General features: G+C 35.5%; 1 protein-coding gene across 1 annotated transcript in view; it reads left to right on the top strand.

Moving 5' to 3' along the window:
• The window catches only part of Vegfc (vascular endothelial growth factor C), a 103,560-nt gene that overhangs the window by 70,487 nt on the left and 6,539 nt on the right, over positions 1 to 26,534 (top strand). Inside the window, exons 2-4 of the mRNA XM_028858281.2 lie at positions 2,445 to 2,646; positions 4,763 to 4,953; positions 15,657 to 15,808. Of these exons, the coding sequence (XP_028714114.1) occupies positions 2,445 to 2,646; positions 4,763 to 4,953; positions 15,657 to 15,808 (545 nt within the window). The remainder of the gene's footprint in view (positions 1 to 2,444; positions 2,647 to 4,762; positions 4,954 to 15,656; positions 15,809 to 26,534) is intronic.

The following is a 26,534-nucleotide window of genomic DNA, read 5'->3' on the forward strand; positions in this document are numbered from 1 at the left end:
TGATCAGAAGAAATTCTGCATCATACCTTTTGATTACAACAATATAAAAGCTTCATTTTAACTAAGGACAATCCAGTGACAGTTCCTCTGCTGTCTGCACCAAGTACATTATCCTTTAAGTTGTTTCCTTTGAATCATCACAAAAACTCCATGAAAAGACATTATTGCTATTTTGCAAAGTAAGATGATGCGCAAAGAGTTGAAGTTTAATATTAGACAATATAATAGGAGATTTCAATTCAAGATGGAGATCATCTGGGTCTTTCAATGTTAAAAGCTATCTTTCATACAAATGTATTACTACCGTAATGACCGTCTAGTGGGAAATAGGAAATGGGTAGCTCAGCCTGTAATCCACTTTTATTCCATTTATTTGTTATAACCTCTGCTCTTTTCAGTGATTATTATAATTTAAATACTATATCAAAGGCACATTCTATGAAATTATAAGAGCTAATATGATAGCCTGCAATGTATTTATAGATAATTATTTTTATTCTGATTATTAAGAGTTATGTATGTACATTACTTAAAACTTATAATACAAAGTATATTAAAAACATAACTCACCCTAAGCATAATTAGTTTTTTCTGTATCTCATTTACTCAAAACAGTATACATTTATTCAATATGTAAATTTTTTTCAAAAAGTATATGTTTTGTTCTTGTGTGTGTTAATGTACATATTGTGTACTTTTTCCATGTTTCAATCACCATTTTGTAATGTGATTCTATTACTTTCTGTGATTTCTGTTGTTTTTTGCAACTTGTTTGACCAATTCTTTATTTTCTATATAACACTTGTTATCATACATTCATAGATGGACAGACTTACAATGAGTTTGAATGTATACTTTGATAGAACAACATCAGTTATACAAAGTGTAGTTCCAAAGTGAATTTTCTGTCTTCACAGAAAGTGTAAGGTCCCATCAGCTTGCAATACAGTATTTTCTTGAGCAACTACAAATATATACTCCCACTAATACTCAAAAGAATTATTTTCCCTCCGTGTGGTTATCATCCAGTGTATGTACCCATGGTCCATCTAATGTTCTGTGCATGTCCCCCATGTGGTAGAAGTGTCCTGTTGGTGCTGCTCTTCTTCATTCAGTGAACACATGACCTATTCTGCATTTCTATGGGATATGATAAGGTCAGAAGTTGACTGTCGTCTTCGCAGAGTTGTAGGGGAAGAGCTCTAAGCAATCTTGCTGTCACACACAGGCCCTCACTGTTCCTTGTTTTCTAAAGGCTATTTAACAATTAGATGCTAAAAGAAGCATTATAACATTTTACCATACTTGGCAGTTACCAAAAATAGATTTGATCACTGTTTTATTCTCTAGTTTTATTAAGGATTGATTGGTAAATAATCACACACACACACACACACACACACACACACACACACACACACACACACTGTATTAAATACGCCTTGATACACGTGTATCATCTCATGGAACAAGCTTCCTTCAGTCACTTTGCCTTCATAACTGTTCTTTCCATCAGTAAACATTTTAGATCTTTGAGCTTTGGATTCTTGAGCTTTGTGTCATATGAGAGTATCCCCAAGCAAATATACCATGTATATAAATTGGGAAGTTATGATATTGTATCATTTTTAGTGATGATCTCCTCCAAAGTTCAACTTCAAGTATGGATTTCATGCTGCCATAACTGGTCCAGCTTTTTCTCCTTTCTCTTAGTGCTAGAATCAAGCCCAGGGCTTTGAGCATTCTAAGCAAGTGCTCTATCATTAATACAGCCTTCAATCCAACTTTAAAAGTCTGTTACATAATTGTGTTTTAATTAAAATGAATATGTATCTATTTTAGAGACTATATGTTTAAAGGCTAGTTGTATAGATGCTGGTACATAACTTTAGAGGAAATTCATGTCATTTTGCTTATGTATGGTGGGAGAGAAATATATATGTGAATAAATTTTTAAGCCAACAAGTTTGTCAATATGCAAAAAAGCTGTGACTACAGCAAAGAATTTTAAAATCGTTTTAAAAATTGTACCTCACTTTTTTGTCTTAAAAACAAATACAGCTTAACTGTGCTAATTCAGAGACATTAAGTATTAATATGAATTTAATTTTACCATAAGATTTTAAGCAAGTCAGTGTTTGTTAATAAGACTTGTAGTAGCAGATTCAGTGTCTGTCATGGTTTTTGTTGTTTGTTTGTTTTTTTGGTTTTTCAAGACAGGGTTTCACTGTAGCTTTGCGCCTTTCCTGAAACTCACTTGGTAGCCCAGGCTGGCCTCGAACTCACAGAGATCTGCCTGCCTCTGCCTCCGAGTGCTGGTATTAAAGGCTTGCGCCACCACCGCCCAGCTCAGTGTCTGTCATGTTAAACCAGAAGGGTATTGAGTTTTTCTTCCTAAACTCTCAGTGTGGTGAAGCATTGATCTTGTACTTTTTGTCTGACAGGCTTTCGCAGGCAAAGACCTGGAGGAGCAGTTACGGTCAGTGTCCAGTGTAGATGAGCTCATGTCTGTCCTGTACCCAGACTACTGGAAAATGTACAAGTGCCAGCTAAGGAAAGGTGGCTGGCAGCAGCCCACCCTCAACACCAGGACAGGGGACACTGTAAAATTTGCTGCTGCACATTATAACACAGAGATCCTGAAAAGTAAGTATGGGCAATGAAGTGCATAAAGAGCCTTGGGCATTCCACAGTGATGATGATGATGATGGTGTGGGCCTTTGCCCCCAGCTCAATATACCTTAAGTCCTCCCACAATAAAGAAAATAGAAGTGAGCCAAGTACTTTGAATAAAACACTTGGGGAATTCTTTTTACATAGTTAGATGATTTCTTGAAATTCATAGCTAGGAGACACATGCATATGAACACACATTTATTTTGAGAATTGAGACAATAGTCCACTGTAAACATTTGAAAATACTTAAATAAATTTTCTAGTACTGTGTTAATTTGTTTTAGTTACTTAGGTTAGTTTAATTGTTTGTATCTCAAGAAAATGGATATTTTAAGAAAAACAGCATTGCACGAATTTTCTTTTTTTATTTCAATTTAAACATGCTCAATTTCACTGTTGTGCTAGAACATTTATTCATATGCATATTTTTGTGCATAAGATGCATAAAACTCTGGGCACTATTTTCATAAACAGGCAGACAGACAGACAAACACACACTTGAAAGTAATGAAAGAAAAATAGTTGCTCACCCACACCATCTTCCGAAAGCTACTTTCTGTCATGTTACCTCAGAGATAACTGACTCAGAATGGCCTTTTTTTATGAAGTAGCTAAATAGCCACCATAACATTTCACAAAAACATTATGATGTTATGTTAAATGATGTAATATGAGTGGACAGGCCAATTAAGAAAAATCTTTCTTTAGTTTTGAATATTTCTGTGTTTTAAAATTTGACATTGGATCCAGGTAGATGACTCAGTAGGTAAGACGGCTTGCTCTGCAAGCACAAAGACCTGAGTTTGAATCCCCAGCATAGCTACAGGTGCCTATAAACCCAGCATTGCAGAGAACAGACAATGAAAGTCCTGTGAACTAGGTCGTCAGCCAGCTTAGTGTCTGCCTCACTGAGAAAACCTATCTCAAGACAAGATAGACAATGATAGAGGAGCAGAGTCTTCTTCTAGCTCTGTGGCACCCCACCACACACACACACACACACACACACACACACACACACACACACATACACACACACACAATATGATAGTGCAAGGTATGTTTAAAGCAAAACCAGACAAATTAACTGGAATCATGGTGGAATAACCCATAATTTATTGTCCTTAAAAAGTGCTACTTTAGAGGAAATAAGGAAGATGTAAACTACTGCACTTAGAAACTGCATCATTTTTAATATAGTAGAGTCAAGAGTATCACAGGTAAGCCAACAACTTATGGAAGCAAACGTCCAAGAGAAAGCATGTGAAGGGAATAGGAAATTTGATTTTCCTGAAAAGAGTCAGTTTAGGTTACAAGTCGTAATAGGTGGAAAATAACCTTGTTTTGCACATAGCTACTGTCATGACATTATTCAAAAGTGTTGGACAGCTTGCTTAAAAACAAGTTTTGAATTGACTCCGAAACCATACTTTTCTTTTCATTTACTTGTCAGTTTAAAAAGAAAAGCAAAAACACGCTGTTTGCTTTTGCTTCATTACCACAAAAATTGTACATACCAGGCAAAGGGCATGGCTTTGTTTTTGCACATCTTGTAAACATCCATATATTAAATTTTCCTTTTTTTTAAGCAAGAGTAACCAAACATTTGTGTTAGGATAGTGGTGTAACTTTTTAAATCTTTAACTTAATTCTAATTTTTTTTTTGTTACCTCCTTGCCGAAACCATTTTAACAGGAAACTTCCTCAGCCATCCTGCTAAATCTTATTTTACATTCCCATACAGTCAATGGTTTCTTGAATTTTTTTATACTAAATCTTAAAGTCTCAAGTCAAATATGATTAACTCTTAAATTTCTTGGTTGTGAGCCTAGCCTTTAATGGCTGAGCCATCTCTCCAGGCAACAGGAAGTCAACAACGACTGTCCCACTGAAGGAAGCTTCAGAAAGAGTAAACCTCAGTGGATTCATTTGGGAGCTGGGTGGCGGGTCTCTCAATGACTCAAAGAGCAAAGAATAAAAACAACCACCAACAACAAAAATATATGATGAACTTCCCGACGCTGTAGGCTTTGTTTCTCCCTTGGTGACTTCTGTGTAACTTACTGCCTTCCCTATGACTCGACAGGTATTGATCATGAGTGGAGAAAGACTCAATGCATGCCACGTGAGGTGTGTATAGATGTGGGGAAGGAGTTTGGAGCAGCCACAAACACCTTCTTTAAACCTCCATGTGTGTCCGTCTACAGATGTGGGGGCTGCTGCAACAGTGAGGGGCTCCAGTGCATGAACTCCAGCACAGGTTACCTCAGCAAGACGGTAGGTATTTCAAAGCTCGTTTCTATGTGAGAGCCCTCTCTGTCATCCGGGGAATAGGAACGTAGACTTCCGATCCCATTACAGCGACTTACTTCAAGGGGGAGGGTCTTACGTTTTATTTGGGGAATGAAGTAAGTGTTTCAATTAGCTTGTGTTTTGGAGGCTCCAGTTTCACAAAGAAAGAAATGAATGCATTATAAACTCTGCTCCTACAGTAGAGTCAAATTCTAGTCAAGGAAATAATAATATGCACGACATAGTGCAATTGCATGTGTGTATACAGAGTTATACTATATATCATCTACAGCATATATAGAATATAGAATATATATGTCTACCTGCACTATGTATACACTCATTTATAGCAGTGTTTATGTTGAACTTTAGCAATAACCATCATCAGGGACTAGAGAGAGAACTCAGTTGTTAACATTGCTTTATTTGGAAGTGCAGGGTTCTGAGCTCAGTATCTAGTACCAACGTACTGCACAGTCATATGGGTTTATAATTCCTGTGCTAAGGAGTCAAAGACAGGCTCACTAGCCAGCCAGGCTAACTCAATAAACAAGCCCAAGTCTCAGTGAGAGACACTGTCTCTAGTACTCTAGTAACACAGTAGATGGCTTCTAGAATATTATACCTGAGGTTGACTGCTGGCTATCATATGTACATGAACTTGTACTCCCTCACACATGGACACCACACACACACACACACACACACACACACACACACACACACACACACCAACCATTTTTCATTTAGCAACAAAGTGCTTATTTAAACATTTGAGTTTAAATCCTCTGACTTTAGAAATGTAGCAGAAATACACACTCAAAATATAAAGTTAAATAATCACACACTGTGGTGCAATGAAAAAAGGGAAAAAATTGAAACTGTGATTTAATTTGCACAGTGTAAAATTTTGTCAAATTGATTGTTTATTGCATACACGTTTTAGCCGATCAACAATCGTTTATCAGCTAAACATTGTCTTATTTTGTTATAATGTCAATGACTGTGGAAACTAAGACTATCCCCTCAATTATTACTGGTCTATCCAGTAATCTTTAAGCCTAACTAAGAGGTATGTGTGATGGTACTAGGACAGAGGGGAGTAGGTGATAACTAAGAATTGAAGAGAGCCAAGAAAACAGGATGTACATGAAGGGTCAGACAATGGTATATGAGGAGATACTGAAGGGTAAGTTACAGGGCAGTCGTCGGGCCTTGGTGAATACTATAATCTTATTCTACAGGCAGTGGGGCTCAGTTAATGGCCTTTAAGGTGAAGAATGACAATATTAGACATGTGTTGTTTACAGTAACATGCCAGTGTTAACATGAGAACAGGAGATAGACGTGGAAGAGAGGAAACTGAGGTGTGGAAAGCAGAAAGGATACCATCTCACTAACTGGCAAGAGCACCAAAGCACCTTGATGCACTATGACAGGGGAAACATGGGGATTTGAGAAACTTGGGGGACAGCTAACATTTGTCTGAAGACCCCTCTTATCCAATTGCACACTCATAGTCTCTCATCTACGATTGTGTTTGCTTTTCATAGTGATCCACTCCAAGTCTCTCCTGGTTTCCATAATCCATACTTAAAATTGTGACTCAGCTTGCTTGCTCCTAGAAAGTCAGGCAGTATGCCTATGACTGCCTGAGAAGCAACCAAGTCAACCTCATTCTCCCCCATTTCCACTTTATTGTTACACTGTCATCAGATCGCTCAAGCCAAGTATTTTTTAAACTGAAAGTTCAATCAAGAATTCCACTAAATAAACGTAACTTCCAAGTATCTCTGGAGCGCAGATAATGTCTTCACTCTGACATTGTCCACATTTATCTCTGACTAGGACCATAAAACATGAATCTAACAGCTACTGTCCTACATCCATACTTAGTTCCTTCCAACACATTTGCAACATTTTGTAGTGATGTAAACGCCTTCCAGTAGTACTGTATTCTTGAGTCTGGGCCAGCATTTATCCAGTGTACTGATAAGCTAGTGTTTGCCTGTTGGAATACCCAGAAAAGCATGTCCCCTCATCCACAAAGACTGAAAGTTGAATACGCTTTATTGTTCCCTTCTTTAAGACGTGATTTCCTGGGCCCGCCATAATCCCTGACTCTCAGCTCCCATTTCTCATTGATTTGACCCTCAAAAGCTGCTTTTCACTGCTCCTTAGATTCCGTTAACTCTTGGATCATGTAGCTGTTCACCTGCCCATCATTTCAGTGTTGTGCAGCCTGTCAGAAACATCACCTGATGTCTTCCTGCTTGGCCCCCCAAGTCTCCGTTTACCCAGTGAGGCTCTGCTCACCCTCAGGGTTACTTATACAAGCCATTTCTGCATTTCCATGACATCGTGCTATAATTGTTCCATAACTACTTTTGTTTCCCATCATTTGCCATCCTCACATCATCTGTCATGCTTTTTTTTCTTTATTCTTTTCCCTTAACTCCAAGAAAACAAAAGTTGTTCATTAACCGAGAGAATACAGTGCAATACTTGGCACGTGGCAAACACTTGGCCTGAGTAGAGTGAATACTCAAGCAAAAGGATATTACTTCAGGATCAGAGGTTGAGTTTGGCGTATGCTGGTTTTTAAGTTTGAAAATACTAAGAGGTGCAGATATTAGAGTGATGTTGGACATAGAATTCTAGTGATGTGGCTGGGTCTATTAACTTTTGATTTGAGAGAAAGCATCATGTTGCTAATTGTTATTTGAAGTGAAGTTTAATGTGCTTATTAATAGCAAATTTATTTATCAGAAGAGAAAAAACAAATGCCAAGGTAAAATCAGCATTCATTATTTATTGTTATTCATGATTCATTATTTACCTCAGCTACTACTTCGCTTCATTTTGTAAAACCATGCTCTCCTCCTACCCACAGGATCCTCTTGCATAGTTTTATTTAGATTAAAAGAATGCATTTAACTTAAATTCAGTTAAATGAGTGGTATCTTATACTGTTTTACAGTAAGTTGTAACATATACATCCTGTCCAAATAGGATTTAGTATGTGGCCACAATAATTATATTTGGGGCTGGAGAGATCACTCAGAGGTTAGGAATGCTGATCTTATACAGGAACAGAGTTCAATTCCCAGCACCAAGATCTGGTGGGTCACAAAGGACCATAACTTCAGCTTAAGGGGATCCACCTTCTCTAGGGTACATATCCCCCACTTCTGCACATACATACACAAAATGAAAGCCTCAACTTATAAAATAAAATTAATATTCATCCAGTCATTAAAAGTAGTGTTGGTGTTATGAATGAGGACTCCACCAGTTTATGGAAGTCTATTCAATGAACTTTATATCCCAAGTGGCTAAAGCATGAAACTCCCCAAGGCAGGAAGGAGTGGTCAGTTATGTTTTCTCTTTTTAATGCAGTTTGTTACATCTACTTGATAACTTTCTCCTAAGTTTATAAAAAAAAAATCTTACTAATTTACATGTGAAAATTTCTTTCCAATTAAAAAAAAATAACTTTCTTACTGCTAAATTTCTTTAAGGTAAAAGGAAAAACAAAAACCCAAACAAATATTTAAAAAAAAAAAACCAAGAAGCTTTGTTTTGTTAAAGTTTCAGACACATATTTGAGCAATCAAAGTCACCAGTCTGAGTCATATAAACTTTAAGAACACCAGGACTTCAAGTGTTGTGTCTGGATTGTTGATTTTTTTTTTTTAAACGGAAACTTCATAGAAATGTTTTCTTGTGGGTCTCCGTGAAGGGCAGGTTATCAGAATGCGTGAGGAAGCCAGTTTCTAGTTGCAAAGTAAAACCATATGGGCTGAGCATTCCAAACTGAAGTAATCAATAACGACTGCTCAGAGGCATCCCCCTTGAACATCCAGAAACATCCAGATTGGATGCCATCTTCACCTCTCGCGTAAACATGCCCTGAGTGTATTTTCTTCTGTAAAGTTGTATATTTAGGAGACGGAAACCGAAAGCTAAAGTGAATCTTGCAGAAAGTAAATTATTTGGTGGTGAAAGTGGAGGCAGGAGAAGACATCTTTGAAGCCACACGCCTGGTGTAAGAAGCTCTCGAATGTTCCTTTTTACCCTAAATGCCATTCTAAAGATGAGAATAAGGGAAGAAAAGTTACTAGGACCATGGATCTCACTGGAAGGCCTGAAGTTTGCTCTGAAGAAACTGGGCCCTTTTTGCATAATCATTAGCACCAGGCCAGAGCGGCCTGCCTAGCCTTCCTGAGATAATGTTGAGCATTGTTTAAAATGCTGTGTTTCCATCTCAAAAAGAATTCTCAATTTATGTTTCATTATTTTTTATAAAATCACATAAACATATGTATTCCCCAAATCATTCCTGTCTATATTTAAATAAAATGTGTCATAATCTCTTTGTAGCATGATATATTTATGCCTCAGTTTAGACTGGAAACTTGTAGTAAAAGTGGACATACTATTGCTTTGTACTGTAGTTGGAAACGCTTCTTCCAGAACGCTGCGGTAGTGTGAAAGATTAATTTATTCCATAAATAGAATGTGATTTGCGTTGTATCTTTAGCAAGTTAATATTTGGCAAGTAAAGTCTAGAAAACAGATTTCATCTTGATGGGGAGAAAGAGCCCAGGAAGAGTTAGCAGAAAGTTTTGCAATAGTCATATTTTCCTAAAGAGAGTTTTAATAAAGGCATCTGTAAAACATGCTAATTTGGTCCAATAAAGATATTGATATGTTAAAATTCTATCAAGTACTCTGAAAACTCCTGATTTGGGGTTTTAACCTATTTGTAACACAGTGTATGAATTTCATGCATGATGGAATGTTAAAATTTAGTTCAGAGCTGAATGTCAAAACTGTCTTCTCTCTGCTTTTCATTCCAGATCCCATCTATGATCCACAGGCTTTGAACAGCTGCATGTGCAGCTGGAACACTAAATTTGACAGCTAGCCTGAACTTTGAATTTTCGTCTTTTCCCATTTTAGAAATTATTAGTTTAAATGTTTGGTAGTTTTAAGTCTGATTTTGCTGGTATACCCTCTAGCCACAGCATTTTATTTTTGTGTTAAACGTGCTCAAAGTCGGGATAGTTACAGGAAACGCGAATTGTATTTTAGACATGAAGATGTTTTAAGTCTCAATTTTGATCATATTAGTATCCAAAAATATTCCCTCTGAATTTAGTAATAAACTGTAGCCCAGTATATTCTCAACAAAGAAGTTCTGCCCCTTTTCTTGAACAGCTTGTAGGGTGTATGGAAATGGGAACTGCTGATATGCAGCAGTTGCTATGCTGGGTAAACACTATTGTTTCAAAGTGTGCTTTATTTGAAATCCATTCTTGTTGGTGAGAATTGATCATTATATATTCTTATTAAAGAATGCCCGTAGATAACAACAGAGAGCCTAAAGTCAGAAATATTTCCCATTTCTCTTTACTTGGCACACATAGACAGAATATAAAATCAGCTGTTTTTCAATTTTTCGACTTTAAAGAATGCCTTCTTTATATGCATGCCTTTTTAAATCTATCCACAAACCAAAACAAAGCATATAAACATATATAACACCTGTTCATAAGGAATATTTTTACCACTTAAATATTAGATCAAATATTAATTAATATTATGTGTTGTTCTGGAAGTACTTTCTTCATAGAACAATACTGTTTTAGTAACTATCAGGCTGTAATTGATTACATTTTTACATAGATTGTGCTATCTTTTAGTACCTACTGAACAGACACATTGGATATGGAACATTATTTAATTCTGTAAGCCATGCCTGAATTTTATACTTTGAATGTAAAGTGGATAAAAAATGCTACTCTGTACAGATTAAAACAGAAATTAGTCTAACCACAGTGTGAGGACAGTATTGAAACATGGTAGAATCCACTTGCTGTTTCAAGCATCAATATGGTTATATAGAATCTACTGACAGAAGATTGTAGTTAAGTTTTCAGATGTGACATAATGGCCAGAGAAGACATCACATGAAGGTTCACCGCAGTTTCCTGTTTACTAAGAGCATCTATTAGAAACTATGTGGTGCCTTAAAAATTCTCCCCTGGTATCTGTCACTGTGGTGTATTCATGTGTGTGCAACCACATGTACATGTGTGTGTGATCAGTACATACACACATGTGTGTTGCCATTCACTCTTACTGATTATACTATTAACCATGAGCTGCTTAAGGATAAACATCATTAATGACAGTTCTCGTGCTGGAATTCCAGCAGAGACCTTTGCTGTTTATAGATACTCAATAAATAAATTATTGATGATATGAACAAGGAAAATAGTTTAAACAGTAACAAAAAATAAACATCAGAATCCATTTAACAAATATTTACATTAATCTTGGCAGCTGTGGTTGTGGTTAAGAAAAAAGGAGTGGGGAGAAGGCAGAATCCAAACTCATCAGTAGTCAACACCATTATTACCATTATTGTATAGATAATGGATTGGAGGTTTAGGATTATGGTAACTGTTCCTAAGCTACAGCTGTAAATGGCAATTCCAAGGCTCTACCCATTATATGTTATTCTTTAAGACCTCCCACGCTTGGTTCTTGTTTCATACTAGGGAACGACTAATGACAAAAGCAACCAACTGTTTGAAGAGTATATATATTTAGTTTGAAAGTGGCACGTGCCTTTTTAAAATGTACTTCCAGTGATTGATTATTGACTTGTGCTTTAAAGTTTATGCTTTCCAAGCATATATCATCTGATTAGGAAAAGAGGCCTATGCATTCATTCTAAGTAATATTGAATTCAGCATAGTTATTGAAAAATCACAAATTAACATGCAAATGAGCACATTTACAAAATTTAAAATATCAGACATATTTCCATCGACATACACACATAGGGCAATACAAAAGGAAATTGGAAACGAGAGAAGCCCCTTGAGTAGGCTGCAAAAGCTGGCATAGGTGTAGTTAGCCTCAGTACACACACATAATTGGCAGTGTTTCCCAAGTTGATAGATGGATACAACCTAAGTATAAAGAATCTTACTTTTCACATTAATCAAAACTTCTCTGGATCCCTAACTTTTCCTCACTGACATCATCAACTACAGAATGAAGAAAGCTCCCTGAAAAAAAAAAAAAAAAACTTGTCAAACGCTTTGCAAGGAAAGTCTCTTGTTTTCACCTTGTTGGTCCCTGTAGGTCACAGTAACTCAGTCCAGCTTCTCTGTTGCCCACTTAGCCACAGTGAAATGTGACAGCATTAGTTGTGATTTTGTTTTCCTTGCATTTGGTTAATTCTGAAGCACCACGGTAGCTGCCGTGCTTATTAAAGCTCTCAGCATATGGCAGAAGCAGCTCTACACAGTGCTCTGACTTTAAGCCTCTTCACCTGCTACGTCATCCCTTTCCTTATTTATTCATGCACACACCTCTTCCTACCTTCGGATGCTCATAGCCATGTTGACTTTTCTAATAATATGCTTTATTAATACACAGTTTAACTGTCCTGCATCTGACCAGAACAATTCTTCAAAGCTCTTGCTATTAAATACAACTCATTCATGGGTAAATATTATCTACATGCTTGTAAGAATGGTTCCATGATCACTTAGGCTGCCCATTGTGGCCTTCTGGTCCCTTTCCCCCTTGGATAACTGGGTGGATGGAACTTGGAGTGAGTGGCGGCAACATTGTGGGTAGAGATGCTGCTGCCGAGGCTTGGGGGCGGAGCACTTCAATCGTTTGGCATAGGCATTATCTCCAAAACTGTCTTCTCTGTCACTGCTGGATTCTGTGCTCCTCGTCGTGTAAGGCAATGTCAACGGTGCAATGGGAAACCTGTAACAGCAGGCGCCCCAGTGGTCCACCACCTGAGTCCTTTTCCAGTCATACTGGTCTCTCTTCCTGCCCCCAGTTCACTTTGCTGCCCCCCTCCTAGAGATTTTGCCCATCCACCCCCTGCAGAGCTACTTGTGGTGTTCCTAGTCTCCACCCAGTCCCAACCATTAGGTAGGAGACACTTGCCTGACACTGAACCAAAGGCACCACTTTCAATTTCTTCTCTTCCTTCGGCTCAGCTTCCATTGAGTATTCTCCGTGGGCTTTCCCCTGAGTAGTTTACCTTCTCACAAGATACTTGTTTCCTCCTGTCCCCCAGGTTTCTATTATTACGTGTGTTCTCTTTTCATTCTCAATGATTTCACTGCACATCACAGCAGTGCCCATGATTTTATTCACAACTTTGATACTGACAACCCTTACAAAGCTCTCCTACAGCCATAGATGCACTATATTTATCTGTTTATTATATAATCATTATTACACCTCTATTCACTGACCTATATGCTTTGCTATCATTGATTATATAATTTAAGATATGTTTATATATGCAAGTGAAATCATATAAAACTATAAAAATATTAAGAACTGGAGCACAACTCAGCATTACATCAGATGCAAGAACCCAGATTCTGTCCCCAGTGCCACAAAAATTAAAGAATAATTTATAAATATATTAAAATTCCTCTTTTTATGCACAACCTATGTATCCTCTATACCACTTGCTGGTATTATAGGCTTAGCGCAAGTCCTAAAACAAAAGAAAAGTTGTAGCTTATGTAGACCTACAAGTTTTTTTTCATAAAGCAGCTATCTATAGATAAGGAATGACTGCCATCAAATGAGAAGTTTCATGTCAGCAGCATAAACAAATGCATGCTCAGAAAAGAATTGCTCAAAATCATAATTCTGGCATGTTGAGATCATATATTATCTATAAAAATGTATAGTATTCTGGAAAACACATAGCCTTGAGAATTCATGCAAATAATAGCATCTCTATAACAAACTATATACATAATCATATTCATGTACACTATGTTATATAATTTTCATAACAATCCAAAGAAATAATACGTCAGTTATTATCTTTAGTTAACTGATTATTAAAGAAAAAAATATACCTTGGTAAAACTTAACCACTTTTCCAAACCCATATAGTTCTTAAATGTGGAAGCTAAAAAAAAAAAAACTATCCTTTTTGGGTATATATAATCTTATATCCATCTTTCATGAACATGTTATGTTTTGCTAGAAAGTAGTTGAATTGTTGAATGTTATCTAAGTACCCTTCAAATAAAGAAAATGTGCATCGTATAATTTAGATGGTCCTTTTTCATCAATGTAAGTTTATTTTGATACAGTAAAAACACAGAATTTCATATTGATTGTGCACTACATATTGTTTAAATATGTATACATTGTGTAATCAGGTTAAAAGCCTATCTTCTCAAATATTTATAAGTTATTTCTGCAAAAATACTGAATATACATCTGGCTTTTTGAGATGTACAATATACACAATCCCCATAAGTGGTCCCCTCACTGTGAAATGGTACCCCAGAGCTACTTATTACCTCCTAACTGCTGCATGGCCCATCATTCCTCCCCAGTTTCTGGAAGCCAACATTTCTACTCTTAATTTTAATGACATCAGTTACTTTATTTTGCACATGCATATGAGACCGCATAGTACCTGTGTTTCTGGGCCTGGCTTATTTCACTTTACACGGTCTTAAAGTCCACCCACAATGTCATAAATAATTGTATTTCTTTCTTTAAAATTCGGCAGAAAAGGTCTTGCTGGTGTGGGACCAAAACTGTCAAATGTATTTTAACCCCTCACCATTGTCAGCAATTGTTAAGTGATGGCATGAGATTACGGACAGGGAACAGGGAGCAGTTCCACAGCTCTGAGGCATTTCTCCCTTGGGAGCGCTTCTCAGATTGCTGTGGCAATACAGAGTAACACAGGGTTCAACTGTCATTTTTTTTTTTTTTTTTTACTATAAATAGATCTTACAAACAAGCAGTTAATGGGTAAGGTTACCATTCTTTCTAGTAATAAGTTGGCTTGTGATCTTTAGAGATTGAAATCCACTTAGTCTGTAGGTTGCCCCTCCTGCCCTTTTGGAGACCTGTAATTCTCTGCAAACTAGAAAACACCTTAGTCACATCTCATCTTTAGACTCGAGTCCAACGGCATGTAAAATGCCCCCACTTTATTTTCAGCTCCTTTTTATAAGGTCTGTCAAGATTGCAATAACACAGCTTTGTTTGTTAAAATAATACATCACTTGTTTTTATTTTAAATGTTGTAAATTCTTGAGATCTGAGATGTGTAAAACATTCAAGAGGAAATTTCATTTGGAATGAAAACTAGTTTTATAACTGTAATTTATGTCTATGGATTTGGTTTACATAAAATGGGACTTAACTAAGCATTTCTAGGCTGTGTCCAGTAGCTTTGCTCATAAGTCAGGAAGATATTTACAACAGAAAATCTGTGTTGCATTTTAAATCCCTAGGCTTTTAATACCTTGATACTGAGTAATCTGGGATTCTGAAATAATTCTTTTTCCTTGAACACACAGGTCTGTCACTGCTCTGTTCTATGTCATTAGCTGGTCATCATACTTATAATATAATCCATAGCTAGTGATATGATGTAAGCATCTGAAATATTTATTATTCTGATGGAAGGTACTCTTTAGGAGCAAACCACTTTTTATTTTGTTATCATTTGAAAAGCACTAATGCTCTGCCTATGTTACGCAAAACCAAGTCATAACAAGCTAAGCTCATGCACTCTTTTGGACTCCAACATTTAGCATAGAAGTCCTCGGTAGCATCTATATAATATTTTTCTTCTTTTTGTCCCTTTGTAGTTGTTTGAAATTACAGTGCCTCTCTCTCAAGGCCCCAAACCAGTCACAATCAGTTTTGCCAATCATACTTCCTGCCGATGCATGTCTAAACTGGACGTTTACAGACAAGTTCATTCAATTATTAGACGTTCTCTGCCAGCAACATTATCACAGTGAGTATGAATTTAGTCTGTTCTTTTCTACATCTTCTCCTAACTTAAAATTATCTTCAAATAAAGACAAGTTTATTAAAGGAAATTTTATGAAGATGGTTATATTTCTCATCAAATATAAAATATAAAATATTATACAATAATAGTAGAATTATACGGATTACCCATTGAATAAGCAGGGTAGTTCACCATATAAAAGGACATTCTATAGAATGGTGCACATCCCACCACTGTTCATACGACTAATGAAGTAGCCACATTGATTTAACATCTGTGAAGTTGAGTACTCACTTAGAAATTATGCTAAAGCTTAAAAATTTAAGCCTTAGTGATTTAAGTTTAAAACAAATATCAACCGTATATATTAAGATGATACAGTAAAATGTAGTTGAAATATACCTTCCTATTTCTTGTTTCAGAAAGAATTGACTATTGAAATCATACTTAATTACTTGAATTTTCTCTTCATATTACTTGAAATAACATTCAAACTATCATTTAACATTCAAGTTGTTCTTCTGTCATTTTTTTTTTTCCGTATAGCAAAGACTAACATTTTTCAAAGGGAAGGGCAGAGCATCAATTTGGACACTGTGAATAAGTTATATTGGAATAATTTTTAATTATCATTTGGGGCCTAGGAACTTTGAACCCCCAGACAGAGATGGAGCTCAGTGTTCTTTTTTATTCCTATGTAGTAGGATCATACATATTTCCAGCACTTATTATAACAGCATAAATAGATGGACAATATGTAGTACAGAATATTAAAAAAAAACACACTCACCTTTGGGGCCTCAACAGAAAATGTACTGCACTAAGAGTGGTCTTCCCATGAGATCTCTTCATGATGCTCAACTTAAGTTGGCAGATAAGTGACTCTCTTTGGGACATTTTAGGAGAACTCAGTTATAGCCTGATATTAGCATGAATCCATCCTCCTTGGATTGAAGAAGAAAAAAAAACCTCACAGATATCTCTGAAGAAAACCATGGTACTATAAGAAGGAAAACCAACCATTTTAACTGAAGAGCAGGTTCTCCCTGTCCTCTCATTTATGCAGCCCTCGGAGAGCTGGTCAGTTTCTAGACCCTATTTCCTTGGGCAAAGCATCCATTCTGAGAACTTTAGGTATCATCTTTGTGTTCATGGTTCCCCAAAATTTCATTTGAAGATCTGATCATATTCTTGCTTGTCAATAATTTTCTTCATGTATCTTTTCTTTCCATACAATTACATTAGCTATGTATTAAACCTAAAAACTAGTTCAGTCCACTCTATTTCTCTGTTTGTCAAAGCACAAAGTTCTCATATTCTTTTGAGTCTTTGAAATTGCAGTTATCCCCAATTATTGCTTCTTTTATCACACACAAGTATTATTCATGATTTGAGAGGAGAGGGAGATACCTCTTCCAACTTACACTCAATTCTCCTCACTTATATTCATCCACTTTATTCTGTGTGGATGTCGGATTTAGCATATCAGCATCAAGTCCGTCTCTTGGTACCAGGTCTTTCCCCCCATTCCTGTCCACTGTTGTAAGCAAGCTTCAAAAGACATCATTTGATCTGTCCAAGCAAGAATGGTGCTGTCTGTCGCTTAAAGAATTGAGCACAATTTTCTCACCACCATTTTCTTTGTCATCTTACTTGTCATTATTCTCCACGTCCGTGTTTTACAAAATCTGATTCCCTGGTCACAAGGTCATTTCCTGCTCTGTGTCTTGTTTCTATTATGATTTTTAGCCTGAAGTAAGTTCTCTTTCTTTTCTTCCTTTCTAAGGCCACATCCTTTTCTTAGGGCTCAGATGAAGGTTTTCCACTGCATTTGTCTCATCCAGATTCCACAGTCAGCACTGCTTCTGTGTTAAGATGGCAGCATTGCTTTTTGCTCTGGACATTATGCTTTAGAAATGTAACCAAGTTATTACACGTACATCAAGTTGGTTTACTTCGCAGGTACTATATCCTATTAAACTGATAAGTGATTATGTTTCCATGACAAATACGACAGGCAAATCAATGTACTACAAAATAGAAATAGAAGGGTGTAAACATAGAAGGGTAGAGGAATACACACACACACACACACACACACACACACACACACACACACACACAATGAGAATGTTATATTATGTAAAGACACAAGTATCTTGTTTTTTTTTTTTTTCCAGATATGGTTTCTCTCTGTAGCTTTGTCCTGGAACTTACACTGTAGACCAGGCTAGCCTTGAACTCACAGAGATCCTCCTACCTCTGCTTCCTAAGTGCTGGGATTAAAGGTGTGAGCCACCACTGTCTGGCAGGTATCTTAAAACTACTAGTGATGAATTTATTGGTTAATTGGTTGAATCCTGTAATGTCCAATGAAGATGTAAGGAAATTGAACAGTCTAGTGGCAATGATTAGGATGATTTAATTAGATTTTAGTCCATTAAATCAGTATGGTATTAAATAATGAAAAGACTAAGGCTGTGAGTTTAAAGTAGTGAACATCAGCCTAGGAATCATCATGTTTTTGTAAAAATATGAGGCTAGAATAGGAAGTTTAATAGATAGATAAGTGGCATGAGAAGGTTCAATGTGGTAAAAACATCTTAAACTGTACTTAACACATCATAAAATGGCTGCAAATTATTATTTGAAACCAATTATGATACGATGTCAAGTCTTTGAAGTAGTGTCAACTTGAAAAGAAAGATAAAGGGGGTTGTAAAATAGAAAATTCTAGCTCAGATTATAATTCATCTTTGACTTGTTTACTGAATTGTTATAAAATGTTGGCACTAAAATACCAAATAAAATGTGCTTGATAGTAAGAAGTTACATTTATTGGGATTTAAGGGGAGAGTTTCATTATTGTAAGGACTCATTTTTGCTGAGGAGGACAGAAGATACATAGCCCAGGCGCCTTCTTATTTAAGACTTGAGAACTCAATGTCTTTAGTCCATTAATCTGTAATAGATCCTCAGTCCCATTGGTTAAAGGTTCAAAAGTCATGATATTTCCTTTTTCCAGCTTTAATTGCCCAGTTTTCCCTTTAAATTTGAAGATCATACACTTAGTCTTGTTCTTTAAATATAAATAAACAGGTGAACATAAAAATAATTTACTAACATTTATAAAAGAGTAGTGATAGGGTACTCCCATTAAATTAAGACATAAATTGAGCCATAATCTTAAACTATCTCATTAGAGAGAATTTTTCCTCAGCATTCACAAGAAGGCATTTTAAGATGTTCTAGAAATACCCTCTTTGCAAGTTTAAAATCTGTATGAACATACATCATTATTTTTTTTTGAAATCTTAAAGTATATGTCTGCTCATCATTTTCTACAATATTCTCTATATATAGATACAGAATATATATATATACACACACACATGTGTTTATAGAGATACAGAATATATACATATGTTTATATATAAATATACATGTATAGATTATATATGAATATATGCATATGTTTATTGATGCAGATATAGAATATATTTTTATATATTCTATCATGCTCATTTAGGAGTTCTTGGCATGAATGAACGTACCAGTAAAACTCAGCCAAGAGAAGCATTGTTTAAACCCTGCAGCATTATTTTTTTCTAACAAGATATTATGTAGTAGCCACATGGTCTGGTTTATTGAAGATTGCCTTTGACATCACAGCATTTCTGTGGCTGGCTGGTTCACTAGGAGAAGAAACAATAAAGTGTGAATAACAGAGTATTCTACCAGTTCTTCTTCATCATTGACACAAGGCCTGTGATTTTTCCCAGTTGACAGCAAAATTAGAGTGATAAATTCAAAATACTAAGCTATGCTTTTAAACCATTAAACACCAGCCTACGAATTCTTCTTTCTTTTTTTTAAGGTGTTGAGGTAGAGTAGAAAGTTTTGTGTACTGAAAAATGGTGAGACAAATTTCAGTATAACCAAAACATTTTACGTGTTTTAATGCTCATAAAATGGAAAATAATTATTATTTTAACCTGGTTGATATACTATGTCAGTTCTTGTGAAGGGAAAGATACAAAGAAGATGGGAAATATTTCTTTTCATCGATGAGCTATTATTATAATTAATAAAATTCCACAGGCTACAAGAGAGTTCTCCTTGTAGTACATTCTATAATTGGGCCAATGACTAATGTCATGTATCCACCATGATATTATTACACAGAAGAATTACATTGCCCTTGAAATCCCATGTTACACCTATTCATTTCTCCTTCTCTTGTACTCCTGACATCAGAGAGTTATTTGAGGTTATGTAATTGTCATTTGGTTTTGGTTCTAGTTTCCTGCTAGTGAAGTATGGTTGTGACAGGGTACTAATTCCAGAGACATTGACGGATATTTTTTACTGCATTTTTGATTACGTAACTTTATGCATTCTCTGGCTTAATTTAACTCATTTAAATTCAATAAGGAAATAAAATCTGACAAACTGATGTAGTAATTTTTATTAAAATCTCTGTAAAAACGAATAAAGTGGAGGTTTTGATACCTGCTGGGCATACCTTGTTCACCTGGAACCCTCTTCTCCTAATCATTCAGTTTAAAATGCCAGTACTCTGTGCTCAGTTAATCAGTCAGTGACCATACAGTGTGACTGCTTCATATCCAGTGGTGGGCAGCCCTTTGTGACACAGTAATGCTTTAGAACAGTTGATTGGAACTATATAAAAAGGAAAAGAATTTGATAGTTTCAATTCACTTTTTAAATTATACTTTCTTATTCTTTCAAATAATGCTTGTCAATTTTATGAAATGCATCTGTTAGACTTATGCACCATCTTTTTCATTGACAACTAGACAAACCCTGTCTCCGTCCACTCTTCTTCCAGTCAGCAGACTAACAGAACACAGGCAAGCAACATCACAGACAAGGCAACAACTCATGGGAATCAACAAAATTCTACTCAAGACAAATAAGCATATGCACATTGTTTAGATGTAGGAATATTGACTATAGGCCTTTATGTTTTAAACTTCCGAATCCTAAGATGCATTTCTTGCTATATTGGATGAAAGAAGTTACATGACATCATTGAATACAAGGCCACTTTGTGCAATGAGTCTTTTTCTATCCCACTAACCAGATCCCAGATAATGACATGGAGACTTATTACTAATTATGAAAGCTTGGCCTTAGCTTAGGCTTCTCCCACAAGCTTTTATACCGTTAATTAATCCATTTATATTAATCTATGTTTTGGCTTGTGGCCTTTTATCTTTTTTTCCCATTCTGTGTGTCTGACTCATTTTGAGTCTCTCTGGTGCCTCATTTATCTCCTCCTACTTCCTCTCTCTATGCCCAGAAGTCCCGCCCTCTACCTCCTGCCTGGCTATTGGCTATTCATTTTTTTATTACACCAATCACAGCAATATACCTTTACACAGTGTACAAATATCCCACAACCACTTTATATACATGTGGTATGAGTGTGTTTGTGTGTGTAGGAACTGAACTGTAGTAAAAATATATAGTAACAGATACACATGTAGTAACAAACACTCTACCATTCAGCTATGCCTCCAGAAGCTTTACTTATTTTTATTCGTTGTTAAGCAGTATAGAAGAGCTGTAACTGAATAAATGTCTATATAAACATAAAAGTGTATTCATGAGACTTGAATAATGAAGTTAAGCTAAAAAAAAAAAAATGGAACGAAGCTAATGGAGGATTTGATCCAGAATTCTGTAGCCTTTACATCACCAGAATTCGGCTGTCCTTCCATTTACTATTCAGACAACAATCTTTGAAAAAGTGTCTGGATGTATAAAATTGAAGTTCATCAATTGAAGTGACATCGACAGTTGACATTTAGTAAAGCAAATCTCTAGCTTGATATTTACCAAAATTGTTAAAGTAGCTAGGATTCCCTTTAATTACTTTCTTGGCATATGCAGGGTTATGCTTATACTCATATTAAAACATCATTTTGTAGCTAAAGAATATAAAATTTTGTCAATTGTGCTATAAAACTACAAATAAATTAAGGTGATTAATTTATAAAGTAAGTTATAAAGATTGTAGTTCTTTGAAAGAATCATAACATCTCAGTTCATTTCTGTCAAATGCCAAATAGAAGTAGAAGTGTGTTTTAGTTCATTTCATGTTGATTTGGGGAGTCAAGGATCTCTAAGTATGTAAAACCCCAGTGCCAAAATGTAGAGCAAATGAGTCACAAATATAACATGCATGAAGTAGCATGCCAAAATATTCAAAGTGTAGGAGCTACTAATTATTACCCAACATTTAGAATTAGTCTACCCAGAATGCATACATCTTTCTAAATTATCAGAGATGTAAATGGACTAATAAATTGACTTTATCATTGAACACATCATTTTTTCCCATTGAGAAATGTATAGAGCCTTGAATTCATGACCACTTATTTCAAACAGCAAAATCAATTGCTAGCAAATCTGTCAAGAAAGTTTTCAAATAATGAAATAATTCTTATAAAAGCAAACTTTATCCTTCATAAAAGTTACAAATTCCGTTTAAAGGGGAAAGTGAGAAACTTTTATTTGCTTACATGGTTCCCAACATAAATCTACATGAAAAGTTATTCTATGCCTTGCAGAAAGTGTATGCTTCAAGTAATATGCTTTGCAAATGTAGCACATGAAATATCTTATTTATAAAAATATATATATATATATGCATGTTAATCATTCATTATTTTTGAATATCAATTTCATGAAAATGCCTTGAAGATTGAAAACTAAGGCCTGTAAGCACATTGTGATGATCCTTCTATCTATTCTGACACTACTTCCTTTCATTACAATATAGTAACATTTAAAATTTTTGTTTCCACCTCATTTTTAGAATAGTATGCTATGAATCCTAAGATTTTGCTTCTTGCATATGAAGGAGGGAGTGTCAGTTAGTAGTTATATAAATATATTTGCCCCAATAGTGGCTTCTTCAATTCAATAATATCCAGCATAATTTCAGGCTTCAACATTAGTATGTTTATGATTAGTAATATTTTCTTATTTGTGTGAAACTCCTCATATATTTTAGAAATTTAAATTGTGTTTCAAGATGATTAGAATCCAAAACAGTTAGTTCCCTTTAAGCTAACCATTACTAACTGCTCTGAAATGTGTGTTGTCAAGCATGTTGCAGGTATAACATAATGGAAAGTGTTGGCCAAAGCTTCTATTTTTGTTCCACATGAGCATGAAAAAGAAAAAGAGGTGGTACAGCCAGATCATATGAACTTTGCATTTACTACATAGGAAAATGCGTATCTGGATGTTTGTATAAGGTTCCCAAAGTAAATCTCTGCAATTGTGTCTACATATAAAGTTCATATATTTTTTTTTTTTTTTTTTTTTTTTTTTTTTTTTTTTTTTTTTTTTTTTTTTTTCTGATATTTACAGTTGAACTAAGAGATCCGCCTCTCTGATGCTATTACTGCCCACCCCCCTTAAATTTATAGTTTTGAGAATGCTGTACCATAAAAAAACGAAAACTCTGTATAGAAGAAAGAAATTTGTTTTCTTTTCCTGATTACTAAAGGTAGAGACCTGCCTGGGTGGACAGAACAAAGGCGTAAACCCTCCCAAGCTCCCCTAAAAGGGAAGATCCTTATTGCTCCAATAACTGAGGGCTAGAAGCTGAGAGGATTCCTGTAACTCTGCCATTTAAATAGCTTAGATCTTCGTTTTGTCAAAAATTTAGACTGAAAAAAAAAATAAAGATCACTGCAATCAAATATATACATACCACAAGTGGGAGAGGGGACCTGTGTCTGAGACTTTGTATGAACATATTAATGCATGTTTGTATCTATGTGTAACTTGAAAAGAAAAAACTGTTAAAATTCATTTTTACTACATCACTTTGCCATTCCATTGGGACTATATGGCTTTGCCTTTATTTGGATTTTTTTTTTTTTTTGAGAAGCTTTCTCACATAGGACAGACTAGCCTCAAACTTATTATATAGCCTAAGACGATGGCCTGGAACTCCTGATATATCTTCCTTAGAATCTTGCGTGCTGGAATTAGTGCCATATGTCATCTGATTGGGCTTAAAATGTACATTTTGACTCTTCAATTAATTTCATGTTCCATGTTCCAGCTGTAACCAACAGCTAGAAACACACCACATCAGACAAATGTAGGATAAATTACATATTTCCAAAATGAAAATGAAGTGATTTCTGCAGCCATCATAGCGATGTGTGTCCACCTATAACAAATATGTCCTATCACTATATATAGAAGGATAATAAAGATTATTTCATGGTAGGATACTAAGGTTTGGCTAGAACTTACATACTAAATTATTACTATTGGTTTGGAAAACCAATAAATACTTTTTAAAATTATCATGGACAATACACATTCATGACCAAACTATAAAATAAAATAATGACTGTATTAGTAACTTTCTATTGCTGTGATAAAATAACCAAGACAACAGCTTAAAAAGAAAAGAATTTATTTGAGGATTTATGGTGCCTAAGGGATAATAGTCCATTACCATCTTCATGGGGGATCATGGAAGCATGGTTCTGGGGCAGTAGCTAAGATCTTGACCCACATGCATGAATCAAAAAGCTAACTCAAAATGGCATTAGTTTTTGAAACTTCAGTATCTGCCCCAATGACATTTCCTCTAGCATGCCAAAAACATCTTCCCCAAGCATCTATCAAATGAAGACCAGGTATCCAGATATCTGGGACTTAAGGGGAACCCCTCCTTCAAACCACCACAATGACAAAATAATGTCGTGGACAGAGATTTTCCTTGAGGATTAACCGAATATTTTAGGATAGTATGACATGTTCCAGCAAATACTAAGTGGACAAACAAAGTTTAAACATGTTGCCTTGTTGTTGAATTTTACTTTTGGTTGTCTTCCAAGAAGAAAGACTGAAATATATAAACAAAAGTAGTAAGAAAAGTGATAGCACACTGGGGATATGGACCAGAATGAACGTACATTTCTCATAGTCTTAGTTCATTATCACACAAGTAACTAGAGATGTTACATCTTTAAGATTAAAAACAAAAGGCATATAGCATACCCAGGATAAAACAAGCAGCTATTTGTATAAAGATTGTTGGAGACCAAATATTTCACTGGAATTTGTTAGTATGAAGTGAAATATGTGTACTGAAATTCCTAGCTATCCTATGTTGGTTTTGGAAATAGTTGATCTTCCTTTTGCCTAAAAATACATACATGCTTATCTTGCTTAAGATCACATGTTTATTCCTAAAAATATATGTGGCAAGGGTGTTTAATTTCATTTTAAATGAAAAAATACAGTAAATTGTAGTTAACCCTTAAGCATAGCTTATTTCTAATGAATCACCATAAATTACAGTGTCTGTATAAAAAAACTATTTTGATAGCATCTGTTATTTCTGCCATTAACATATATTTGCTTCTAGGTTATCACCTGGACTGTTTTCTTGCTCTACGAGAGGCTGTAGTTGCCATGACATAGCAAATAACACAGGGAGAAAAAGTCAAACTTAAATTAAATCAAAAAAAGCCCCGTAATAGACTCTCTCATGAACCTAAAGGAGCCATGACCCTTGGGAGAAGTAAAGAAAGAAAGAGTGAACCAAATTAAATTAGTCAGTGCCATTTGCCAAAGGTGATGGTGTGGCTGAAAAATATGGGGTGTTTTAGACAAGCTGCCATATTGAAAATAATGAATAAACCATTCCTTAGAATTCCTGTAAATTGCTGGAAAGGAAAACATTGATAAACCATCAGAGGTGATGTTCAGAATGACAGTAGACATGGTTATAACATGCAGATTTAGAAGACAGACCTAGAGATGTGTGTCTTTAATCCCAGCACTGGGGAGGCCAAGGATCACAAGTCCAAAGTCAGCTTACACTACATAGTGAGGGCCTGCTTCCAAACAAACACAATTCAGAGTTGCTTTTCCTGCAAAATAAAATCCCAAACAAAATCTTTGTATAGTTTCACAGTAGTTCTTAGGCTGTCATTGAAAGAGAGTGTTTTATCACATTGAGTAGTCTATGTAACTTTTCTTAGCAACGTCCAAAGCACATGGCCTATTTGTTTGCTTTCAGTGTACTTTTTAGGATTTCCACAGATTATTTCTGTGTTGTAACAGTTTGGAATTCATTCAGAATTCTTCCACCACATATTGTTGTTTATAATATTGCTTTAAAATGAATGATGTATGATATCTAAGTAAATATTTGCCTTTGTTGTCCACACCAGTGTCTGTTGACAAGTCAAGTAGTAAAGATCAATGCATGTTCTCTAAGTTAGAGTACAAAAAGCCAAGGAGCCTCCTGAATAGACAATAACCAGGAGAACAGGCTGCAGAATACATCTGCATTCAACTCAGAAGATCTAGAAGAAATTCAATCTAATGGCACAGAACATGATTAATCCCAAATGATAGTTTCTAAATGTCATTTTCCAAAGTAGAAATAGTGATGGTGATGATTATGATGATGATGATATACAATACTGTGGCTCTGTGAAAAATGGTTCACTCTAGGTAGAGGCAGTGAATAGCTGAGGTCTGTCACACTAAAGTGCCCAATGTTGTGGTCATTAATATAAATGGGATTTTGTTAGTCAAAGGCAAGATAATTGGAACATCCAAGAAGTAATTTAAGTCCTTGACGGAAGACCATTTGTTCAAATTTTTTTCTAAAACAAATCATGACCATTGAAAGGAGGTAGGGAGGAAGGAA

Source organism: Peromyscus leucopus, chromosome 17, assembly GCF_004664715.2.
Source record: "Peromyscus leucopus breed LL Stock chromosome 17, UCI_PerLeu_2.1, whole genome shotgun sequence".
Classification (NCBI taxonomy): Eukaryota; Metazoa; Chordata; class Mammalia; order Rodentia; family Cricetidae; genus Peromyscus; species Peromyscus leucopus.